This window comes from Callionymus lyra, chromosome 12, assembly GCF_982586985.1.
Source record: "Callionymus lyra chromosome 12, fCalLyr1.hap1.1, whole genome shotgun sequence".
Lineage (NCBI taxonomy): Eukaryota > Metazoa > Chordata > Actinopteri > Syngnathiformes > Callionymidae > Callionymus > Callionymus lyra.
The window spans coordinates 6,484,989-6,497,921 of record NC_141829.1 but is presented as its reverse complement, the minus strand read 5'-3'; the positions used below and the strand labels follow the sequence as shown (position 1 = coordinate 6,497,921).

General features: G+C 30.2%; 1 protein-coding gene across 2 annotated transcripts in view; it reads left to right on the top strand.

Moving 5' to 3' along the window:
• Positions 1-12,933, top strand: part of cntnap5a (contactin associated protein family member 5a) — a 246,610-nt gene that overhangs the window by 96,020 nt on the left and 137,657 nt on the right. For both annotated transcript variants that reach the window (XM_087804487.1, XM_087804486.1), the window contains exon 7: positions 5,165-5,308. In XM_087804487.1, coding sequence (XP_087660613.1) covers positions 5,165-5,308 — 144 coding nt within the window. The remainder of the gene's footprint in view (positions 1-5,164; positions 5,309-12,933) is intronic.

The window sequence follows — 12,933 nt, the reverse complement described above, 5'->3', positions numbered from 1 at the left end:
ATGCAATATTTAAAACATTATTTATTTATTATTTTTATACTATATTGCACTATTTTTTACGTAGTATTATTCACATTCATCCTTTTTTTATATAGACATTTATTCTATGCAATATTTTAAACAATATATATATATTTTTTGACCTATATTGCACTATTTTTAACTTACTCATATTTATATTAATACTTTTTTATATACATTCATTCTATGCAATATTTTAAACAATATTGATTTACTCTTGTTATACTATATTGCACTATTTTTTACTTAAGAATATTTATATTTATACTTTTTTATATACATTCATTCTATGCGATATTTAAAACAATATTTATTTATTTATTCTATTTATACTATATTGCACTATTTTTAACTTATTTATATTAATATTTATACATTTTTAAATACATTAATTCTATGCAATATTTAAAATATTTATTTATTTATTCTTTTTATACTATATTGCACTATTTTTAACTTATTCATATTTATATTTATACTTTTTTATATGCATTCATTCTATGCAATATTTAAAACATTATTTATTTATTCTTTTTATACTATATTGCACTATTTTTTACGTAGTATTATTCACATTCATACTTTTTTTATATAGACATTTATTCTATGCAATATTTTAAACAATATCTTTTTTTTTTTTACCTATATTGCACTATTTTTAACTTACTCATATTTATATTAATACTTTTTTATATACATTCATTCTATGCAATATTTTAAACAATATTGATTTACTCTTGTTATACTACATTGCACTATTTTAACTTATTAATATTAATATTTATACTTTTTTAAATACATTCATTCAATGCAATATTTAAAACATTATTTATGTATTCTTTTTATGCTATATTGCACTATTTTTTACTTATTAATATTTATATTTATAATTTTTTATATACATTCATTCTATGCAATATTTAAAACATTTATTTATTCTTTTTATACTATATTGCACTAATTTAACTTATTAATATTAATATTTATACTTTTTTAAATACATTCATTCTATGCAATATTTAAAACATTATTTATGTCATCTTTTATGCTATATTGCACTATTTTTTACTTGTTCGTTTTTTTATTTATACTTTTTTAAATACATTAATTATATGCAATATTCCAAACATTATTTATTTATTCTTTTTATACTATATCACACTACTTTAAACGTATTATTTATATTCATACTTTTTATATACATTAATTCGATTCAATATTTAAAACACTTTTTTATACTATATTGTACTATGTTTAACTTATTCATATTAATATGTATACCTTTTTATATACATTACTTATATGCAATATTCAAAACATTTATTTATTCTTTTTATACTATATTGCAATATTTTAAGCTTTTTAATATTTATATTTATTCTTTTTTTTATATACATTCATTCTATGCAATATTTAAAACATTATTTATTCTTTTTATGCTATGTTGCACTATTTTTAACTTATTTATATTTATACATTTTTGAATGCATTAATTCTATGCAATATGGTAAACAATATTTATTTATATATATTGTTTTTATACTTTATTGCACTATTTTCAACTTATTAATATTAATATTTATACTTTTCTATATACATTAATTCTATGCTGTGTCTCTAACGGTTGCCAAGCAACGACATTTCGATGCCAGTTTCACTGCAGTGTTTTTCTCTGCAATGACAATAAAAGAAAGCCTAAGTCTTGCTGTGATTTGAGCAGGTTTGTTACTTCAGGTTCCATCAGTGAGTTCACTTGTCAGTCTCAGTACTCTTTCTACAGGAGGTTATTTTTATGTCATAAATGTTATTATTCTTTTAAAATGAATCAAAAATCATTGCATGGATGAAGTAAAGACTGAAGAAACACGACATATGTTAACTTTTACACCTCTTTGACGTCAATGACGCATTCAATGACAATGGGATGGTGTGTTCAAGAACATATTGTATTTTGAAACACTATACTTAACACTGTATCACTTAAAGAAAAAGAGTAACACACGGAAAACACTGCTGTCTGTCAGCTAATAAGAGACATTATGATTGTATTGAAGTTGACATTTTTGTATTAGTTCACTGTCGTCTGAACTCGTTTTATTTCTACCGTTATTTATTTTATTGAACACTTTGAGTTTTATATTGGTTGTTATTGCCTTTTAAAGGTTGTTACATTTTATTGTTTTTATTAAATGGGTTTGTGTGATCGATGCTTAAATAAAAAGTTCCTCTGATAAATAAAATGTGCAAAAATCGGTATCAGTGATCTGTACAACATTTAGAATCCTCGTAACCCCAATTTATTTGGTTTATATTTGTTTTTGTTTATTTATTGTTTTTATTTTGTGTCTGAATTGATTAATCACAGCATCGAAACCTTGGTGAATTTCCTTTATCACTGCCGACAAAATAGTTAGTTACTCTTCATAGTAACTTTAAATATCGTAGTTACTTTTACTACTAACAAGTTACTTCAAAAATAATAAGTTACTTCAAGTATCTGAGTTACTTTTCCTCATAATTAGTTACTTTGTAAGTGATGAGTAACTTCTAATAACCAAGTTACTTTTGCTAGTAACTGGTTACTTTGAAGGTAATGTAACAAAATGTTACCGAGTTACTTTTCCGAACAACTACTTACTTTGAAGTAATGTAACAAAATGTAACCAAGTTAATTGTCCTTATGATATTTTTCTTTAAAAAATAGTAGTAACTTGAAGTATCTTAGTAACTTTTCCTAGAAACCAGTTACTTTAAACATAATTTGTAACTTCAATTATCTGAGTTACTTTTCCTAATAAAAAGTTACTTTGAAAGTAATGAGTAACTTCAAATAACTGACTTAATTTTCCTAGTAACTAGTTACTTTGAAAGTAATGTAAAAAAAAATGTAACCAAGTTACTTTTTCTAATAACTAGTTACTTCGAAAGTAATTTAACACAATGTAACCAAGTTACCTTTTCTAATAATTTGTTACTTTCAAAATGATTAGTATTTTAAAGTATCTTAGTAACTTTCCTATTAATGAGTTAATTTAAAAATAATGTGTAACTTCAAGTATCTGAGTTACTTTTCCTAATAACTATTTATTTGAAAGTAATTACTTCAAATAACTGAGTGAATTTTACTAGTAACTAGTTACTCTGTAAGTGTACAAAATGTTACTTTTCCTTATAACTAGTTACTTTGAACGAATGTAAAAAAATGTAACCGAGTTACTTTTTCTAATAACTAGTTACTTTGAAAGTAATGAGTTACTTCAAATAACTGAGTTAATTTTACTAGTAACTAGTTACTCTGTAAGTGTACAAAATGTTACTTTTCCTTATAACTAGTTACTTTGAACGAATGTAACAAAATGTAACAAAGTTACTTTTTTTAATAACTAGTTACTTTGAAAGTAATGAGTAACTTCAATTAACTGAGTTAATTTTACTAGTAACTAGTTACTCTGTAAGTGTACAAAATGTTACTTTTCCTTTTAACTAGTTACTTTGAACGAATGTAACAAAATGTAACAAAGTTACTTTTTCTAATAACTAGTTACTTTGAAAGTAATGAGTAACTTCAATTAACTGAGTTAATTTTACTAGTAACTAGTTACTCTGTAAGTGTACAAAATGTTACTTTTCCTTTTAACTAGTTACTTTGAACGAATGTAACAAAATGTAACAAAGTTACTTTTTCTAATAACTAGTTACTTTGAAAGCAATGAGTAACTTCAATTAACTGAGTTAATTTTACTAGTAACTAGTTACTCTGTAAGTGTACAAAATGTTACTTTTCCTTTTAACTAGTTACTTTGAACGAATGTAACAAAATGTAACAAAGTTACTTTTTCTAATAACTAGTTACTTTGAAAGCAATGAGTAACTTCAATTAACTGAGTTAATTTTACTAGCAACTAGTTACTCTGTAAGTGTACAAAATGTTACTTTTCCTTATAACTAGTTACTTTGAACGAATGTTACTTTGTAAGTGTACAAAATGTTACAGAGTTACATTTCCTTATAACTAGTTACTTTGAACGAATGTAACAAAATGTAACAAAGTTACTTTTTCTAATAACTAGTTACTTTGAAAGTAATGAGTTACTTCAAATAACTGAGTTAATTTTACTAGTAACTAGTTACTCTGTAAGTGTACAAAATGTTACTTTTCCTTTTAACTAGTTACTTTGAACGAATGTAACAAAATGTAACAAAGTTACTTTTTCTAATAACTAGTTACTTTGAAAGTAATGAGTAACTTCAATTAACTGAGTTAATTTTACTAGTAACTAGTTACTTTGTAAGTGTACAAAATGTTACAGAGTTACATTTCCTTATAACTAGTTACTTTGAACGAATGTAACATAATGTAACCAAGTTACTTTTTCTAATAACTAGTTACTTTGAAAGCAATGAGTAACTTCAAATAACTGAGTTAATTTTCCTCGTTACTTGTTACTTTGATTGATTCGTTGAGTAATTAAACAAAATGTTACAGAGTTACTTAAAAGAAAGTTAAGTAAGTAATAGTAATAATAATTTAATAATTTATATAGCGCTTTTCCAGACCAGGGTCACAAAGCGCTTAAACAAACAAAACAATATTCAATAAAGTATATACACTTTAAAGATCAAGATAATACTGAGAACAACACAGGAGTTCAAGGAAAATCAAGGAAAAGCCTGAACAAATAGAAACGTCTTAAGATGTTTCTTAAAGGAGTCAGTAGATCCATCAAGCGCAAAGAGAGAGAAGATCGTTCCATAGCTTAGGAGCAACAGTCTGAAAAGATTTCTCTCCTCTGGTCCTGAGCCGTGTGCGTGGAACCATCAGTAGATTCTGATCCACAGACCTCAGAGCCCGAGCTGGGGTGTAAGGCTGGATCAGATCAGTGATGTAAGGAGGAGCCTGACCATGAATAGATCTGAAAGTAAGAACCAGAATTTTAAAGTTGATCCTGAAAGAAACTGGAAGCCAGTGAAGAGTTTTAAGGATCGGAGAAATGTGAGTTCTTCTACTTGAGCGGGTTAAAAGTGTGGTTGGTTACATTTAAAAGTTATGTAACTAAGTTACTATTTTAAAGTAACTTAACCCACACTGGTTGTGAGTGACAATGATTCTGTAGTTAACGTTGTTTGTTTTTCTTCTCCACAGCTCAGCTTCGGAGGAATCCCTCTGCCAGGTAAACCCGGGACATTCCTGGGCAAGAACTTCCACGGCTGCATGGAGAACCTCTACTACAACGGCATCAACATCATAGACCTGGCGAAGAGAGGGAAGCGTCAGATGCACAGCGTGGTGAGTTCATAACATATACTGGCAGCAGGAAGTGTGAGGCGTCAGGGGAGGAAATACAGCGTCGCACAACACGCCAGGAAATACTCTGGTGACTCGAGTCCGGGACGATAATGAGGAGAAACGGACGTGTCGCTCCTCTGCCGGATCCTCGACAAAGAAATGTATAGATTTTATCAAAATGTCTTTGCATTTCAATACCTTAGTATTTTGGGCTCAATAATAAAACTTGGAGAGTGGGAAACTATTTATATATTAACCTTTAAAGTATAAATTAAAACCAACATCAATATGGGCAATAATTATGCTGTATTGTCAAAATTATTATCACATTTTCTTTGCATTTCCTTTTGATTATTGAGAGAAATTTCCTTTTTTTTTAAACGTTTTCTTTTAGAGAAAAAGGTAGAGATTAGGAAAACATTTACACAATATAAACAAAAACAAAAAGTGCCAAATCAAACGATTATCATTACAATTTTATTTACTTTTCACTACCTGAAAATCTTGAGAGATGTTAATTTTTTCCTCACATTTGTGCTCAAAAATAAAAAAGTAAAGAGTTGAAAACATTTATAGATTTTTCCAAATCATTGAATAAAATGTTGTTTGCATTTCAGTAGCTAGTATTGTTCAAATAAACACAATTCTCATTCTTAAGTGAAGTTTTCTGGTTGGATTATAAAATATAAATATTTGCACAAAAGGCATTTGAAATGTGTGCAATAATGTCTAGGGTTATTAATATATATATATATATATATATATATATATATATATATATATATACTGTGTATATATATATATATATATATATATACTGTGTATATATATATATATATATATACTGTGTATATATATATATATATATATACTGTGTATATATATATATATATATATACTGTGTATATATATATATATATATACTGTGTATATATATATATATATATATACTGTGTATATATATATATATATATATACTGTGTATATATATATATATATATACTGTGTATATATATATATATATACTGTGTATATATATATATATATATATATATACTGTGTATATATATATATATATACTGTGTATATATATATGTGTATATCGCATTTTCGCATTTCTGTTACCTCTATTATTGAGAGAAACTGTCTTTTCGACATTTTTTGTTGAAATATAAAAGGTAGTGATTAAGAAAAGTTTTTAAAATAAACTCGAACCTATTTCTCATTCTTAAGTTTCGCTCCCTGATGGATTCTTGAAAAAGAGAAAACAACTTTATTTGTAAAATAGGCATCAAAACATTGTTATTAAATCAACAATAATTATTACATTTATTTGCATTTCAGTATATAAGATAAGATAATATCACATTTGGAAGTTAATTCTTGATGAGAGAAAATTTGCTTTTTTTCCCGCCTTTTTTTTTGGTTGAAAATAAAGCTTAGAGATTTGGAAACATTTTATTTAAATGAACAGAAAACCATTTTTCATTATTAAATGTTGCTTCCTGCTTGAGTTGTAAAGAAAATGCACAAATGCATTTTAAAAATCAACTTCAATGTGTAATAATGGCAAAAAATGATGATCAAAATAGTTTTATTTCAGTTAGTTCTTGACAATAACATAATTATTCTTTCATTCCCTAGAGAAAATCGGGGAAAACAATAAATATTATCTTTAGATTAAATTATAAACATAGGTTCACTTTGAGGGAAGATGATCCTGATTTGCTAATTGTTAAATAGGAAAGACAAAAATGTTGATTCATCACAAAAACACTGACTCTATACTGACTCCTTTAAGAAACATCTTAAGACGTTTCTATTTGTTCAGGCTTTTCCTTGAATTTCTCGAACTCCTGTGTTGTTCTCAGTATTATCTTGAAAGATAATAACTTTAAAGTATGTACTTTTTTGAGTATTGTTTTGATTGTTTAAGCGCTTTGTGACCCTGGTCTCGAAAAGCGCTATATAAATAAATATTACTTACTTACTTACTTACTTACTATTCTCCAAACACGAACAATGTAGCATTAACGGTGAATCTCTGAACCTTTAAAACCACAGGAAAAGTAAAGCTTGTGCAGAAACAGAACAGACTCCCTTCAGAATCCAAATCGCCTCAAGCGAGAGTTGAACCGAGAACCTCTTGCTCTCGGGATTCATAAGACTTTTAGTTTCATTAAACGATGCGATAAAAGCAGCATTTTCATTAGAGGAACATAAAAGCAAGTCTCTTTCAAAAAGGTCCATTTGTCCTTGTATACAATTCAACCCATTTTGTTTTTAATAATTTATAATTAAAATAAAATCCACTCTTTTCCTCCTGACCTTTGTGAGATGAGTTCTTCAAGGCACAGAAATGACACTTTATAATAGTGTTTAAAGACAATTGAGATGGACGAAAACACTATAGGAAGTCATCGCCAGCTGCAGTTACATTAAAAGGAAAATAAATAGCATTTCTGCAGCGTAAATTCACAGACAATATGTCAGATTGTTTGGATGTTTGTTTGTAGCTGTGAATTCGTTTCATCCGGAGCCTCATCTGTTTGATCCTGTTTTTTAACCCTTTAAGGCGGAATGTATCATATTTGAGCTGCAACTGACATTTATTTTAATGTTCTTTTTCATTCCCTGAACAAAACAAAAATCTCTCCTTTTGGTTAATAAGACGCTGGTTGTTATGACAACACGGTAATTACAAAAGAAAGCTGTTCTGTCCATCATACTTAATTTTTTTTTTAGTTCTGGCTTTTCACGAACTATAAGCCACTGCTAGGCCACCGAAGTAAGGAAGAAGTGAGAGTGGGAAGGCAGCCAAGCAACGTCTCAGCAAGGCATGCTAGATAAGCTATTGTCGCACCGTATTGAAAAAAAAAAAAGATTAATTTAAATTTCACTTGATGGGAGAGATTATTATCTTTGTGACCCTAGAATTTAATATATTGATTTTTACAACAAACGCAATCAAATAAAAATACAAAGTCGACACAATGGTAGATGTTCTGTTCACTTTACTTTTCAATGAACTCTGGTCTCATTTTCTTTGTTTGCATTCTCTCAGGTTTTCTTTTTCTTGCATTTAAATTACAATTTTACACCCAACACAATAATAATCCAAAGCCGAAGTGTAAAAGAAAATGTTAGATTTTACAAGGAAAAAAATACTCGTGCTGTCATGACAACAAATGAATAAACAAAAGAAAACTCTTCTGTCCACCAAACTTTTTCACTGAACTCTGCCCACATTTTCTCATTCTTGCATTTGATTTACGTGAAAAAGTTCAATCTTTCAGATGCCAATATTTACTCTCTTGTCAGAATTTTGTCTCTATGCAGTCACTGTGACTTAGATGAAAATAAAATGATAACTTCTTGTATTTTCATTATATATCTAGTTAATTCTGGCCTTTGACAAATGATGAGTGGAGTGGAGGCAGCCAAGCAACGTCTCAGCAAGGCATGAAAATTCGTATTTTGTGGCAGGCTGTTGGAAATTATTATTTTTGATGAAATTGAATATTACTTGGTCTTGTTACCCAACAATTTAATGAAATTAAATACAAAATGTACGCCAAACACAATAAAAATCTAAAGTCAAACTGAAAGAAATAGAAGATTTCATAAGAAAAAAAGGACTCTTGCTGTCATGACAACAAATGAATTGATGAAAAAACAGTTCTGTCCACTTTAATTTTTTAATGAACTCTATTCTCATTTTCTTTGTTTGCATTATCACTATTTTTCGTATTCGTATTCTAGTTCTGGCCTTTGGCAAATGATAACTGGATTGGAAGGCAGCCAAGCAATGTCTCAGCAACGCATAATGTTTAGTACTTTGTGGCAGGCTGTTGGAAATAAAACTCAAACAGTTGGTTTGATGCGAGAGATTATCGTTTTTGATCACCTTAATAGTCTTCTAACCCAACAATTGAATGAAAATAAAATGGATTTCTATTGTGTTTGTTGTAAAATTCAAAGTCAAAGAGTAAAAATAATGGAAGAACATACAAGAAAAAACGACTCTTGTCGTTGTGACGACAAATGATTTGACAAAAGAAAACTGTTTAATTTTCAACTCTTTCTTTGCTTTTGATTTACATGAAAATGGAGAAGAAGTGAGATTGGGAAGGCAGCCAAGCAACGTCTCAGCAAGGCACTGGAATATGTATTTTATCACAGCATGGTAAAAAAAAAAAGGAAGCAAAAAAAGTAGACGGGAGTATTATTGAGTGCTCTATAGTCTTGTCAAACAAGAATTACTTCTACTGCAAATGCATAAAAAATGCTGCAAATATTTAGAAAAAAATCAGTAAAATGATTTCCTGTTTGTAACGTTTATAGTGGAGATGTTTTTCCTGACCTCAGGGTTTTGTGTTGCTAAAGGCTGAAGGGTTTTTCGGGAGCAGCCGCTCACGTCCGGCATTGATCAGCACAAACAACATGGGAAGAGCGTAGCCTCTAATAGCACCATTTATCTTCACAGAAAACATTTTAGCAAACACTATAATGAGCCCGTGTCCACATGCACTTTTTCTTCCTCAGCCGTGCACTCTCAATTATTTCCAATTAGGACGGAGCGGCGGACAGCTAGTTAAAAAAAAAAAAAGAAAAAGGAAAAAGTGCTGATCCAGAATGTGCGTTTGCGGATTTTTTTATCCTTTTTTTTTTAAGTTTTGCAGAAGAAAGTGAACGTCTTAGAAGAGTTCGAAGTGGAGTCGGTGAGTGATGTACGGCAAAGATCGCTCGACCGTTGACGGATCGTGGCTTTGGTCGGAAATAGTTGCGCTCCGGGCTTCATCAAACTTCTCGGACAATCTGACGATTATTATGGTCTGCGATGGGATGCGTCACATCCTCTTAGGAGGGTTGACAGCTCACCATTATCAGGCCCGTCTCTGAAAAAAGCGAACAAAAACATAAGTAAGTGACGCTCTTACAAGACCCGGTTTGCGTGTAAACATGGTCGTCACGGTAACGCAGCCGATGCATGAAATGATTCCGTGTCGCGCATTAAGAGACGTGTTGAGATGTGGCAATTAATTGCTTTAATATTTTTTAACTACGGTTTTGATGAACCGACTGATCGCGACAATAATTATTCGTTTAAGTACAATTTAGCTCCAGATCTCTGCCATTAAACAGCCGGAGGTTCAATTATAGAACGAGAAAATATTACAATTATTACCTGTGATTGACTTGTCTTTTGAGCAAACGACGACAATTACGTTGTTTTTTTTTCAGATTCATACAAAACTGAATTTTAATATAACAAATTTTCCTCTTTTTCAATCCCAATGATCGATACGATATGATGATACTGTAGAAGTAATAATAATAGTCGATCAAAAAAGCTGCCACAGTCAATTTAACAGGAAGTATGAATTTGATTGCGATCACAATTGCGATTATGTGAACATTCGTACAATGATGGAGCGAGAAAATGGGTTTATTAAAAACTATTACCTGTGATTGACTTTTGGTGTTTTGAGCAAACGATAAAGATGTTTTAGACGAACAACAAATAGTTGTGTTTTTTTCCTTTTTTTTTTTTAAATCAATTTTCGTTTTGGTGACAACAAATGGATGTTTTTATTAGAAAAATATATATATGCATATACTTACAGGTGCATTTTCAGTCGCAGTAGGAGGATGACACGTTTATATACAATACTTAGTTTCTCATATTTCTTGATCCAAACCAAATGTGCTGCCAGCAGGTGGCGATAGTGTTCCTACAGCTGGTTGAAATCATCGTTAAATAGTAGTAGAAGAAGAAGCTGTCGCGTCATTTCCTGTTAGTGTGTAGCAGCAGAGTTTGATTTGAGACGTACTATCTGTGGAGGATTAGTTATTAGTTAGTACGTTCACTAGTGACGGGCTGATGAGGTATCATGAAACAGTTTGGAGGTGAAGCCACTGTGTCATGAAACAGTGTCTTAATGTTAAAAGGCCACTAGATGTCACTCTCTGCTTTAAAATCTTTGGCTCTGATCTACCAAGTCAATGAAACTTGGCATCATTTTCTAACTTAGACTGACATCTAGTGGCCTTTTAAAGGTAAGACACTGTTTCGTGACACAGTGGCTTCACTGTGAAACTGTTTCATGAAGCCTCATTGACACATCTCTAACGTACACTATCCTGATGCATACTAACCAGTGCACTAAGAGAAGTATGTGATTTGAGACACAGCAACGGTACTTTTTAGAGTTTTGAAGGTTTATTTTTTAGAAAAAAAAAAGAAGTTTTCCATTAAATGATTTCAAATTAGAATTAAATCCATTGTTAATGTTTGGAATAAACAATGTAATTTTTCAAATCCATCAAATCCAAACTGAAAACAGTTGCATTTAAATGAAGGTTTTAACGTGATATGAAGATGTTTATCAGCAGCTCCAGTATTAGACGTTGGTTCATTTATTTAACCTTTTTATTTGTAACGTCGTTTCGTATTTTGACGAATATCGAATAAACCGTCCTCCGACCACGACCCAGCCAAGAGTCGGAAGCCGAACGAGCGGATCCTGAGAGACGTGGAGCTGAAAAGAAGGCGTGAGAAACGGTGAATCCGAAAAACAACACAAACACAACAATATGATATGGAAAAGATATTCAAATCCGTCGTCTCGCAGAAGCACGACAGGCTGGCGGGCTCGGAACAGAAGGTCAGGGAAAAAAAAAAAGGCTGAGGCAGCGAAGCACCGAACGAAGGGAAGGGCACCAAATGTTTGTTAAAAAAAAAGCAATAAGATGGAGAGACTGAGGCACAGCTGGTGGTTTTTCAATTGACCTCAGGTGAGACTCTCTGACTCCGAAGGTCAACCACACCCCGCGGAAAGAAAATAAAACAATTTTAAAATCAGAGACGCCTTAATATAATAATTCTTTTTTTTTTCTTTTTTTAAATGTATATTTTTGGTGGTTCACAACCTTTTTTGCACCGTGGGCAAGTTTAATGTCGGCTTTATTTTCACGGACCAGCCCACGGATAAAAGCTAAAATAAAATTACCTTCAAAAACCCAATATCTATAAAAAGAAACATCTAAATCACTAAACATATTTAACAAGATCTCTGGACTGGTTACTCTGCAACAAGATCTATTAGTTTAATTCATTTCTTGACTTGTTTTTCGAGTAAATTTGACCAAAAATATTGTGTTACTATGCTTATATTAAAAAAAAAAGTTTTCTGTTATTCATCAACTATTGTTTGGGTTTTGTCGAAAAATATTTCCCAGCATGCTCCTATAAACTACCGTCAACAAATGACCTTGCGACAAGAATCTAATAAACTGTATATAAAACTGAGCAGCTTGGCAGCGGGCTGCACTCTCTTTGTGCTTTTATACAGTTTTTTGTTTTTTTTGCAACAGAAAGTAAAGTCCAGGTTGCAGATCTTGAAAGTCATTAAAAGATGGAACAGATTTTCATGGAATCTGGATTTATTTTCATGAAAATCTTAACTTATTTAGTCACTTTACTTATCAAAATGAGTATAAATTAAAACGACATTAACACCTTGTAGACAGTAATAACCAATACAACAGAAATTAAATCTTTTATTTTCCCTCAGTGTGTGTGCGGCCCAATATCAAATGTTGAATTAATGGACCGGTGCTGG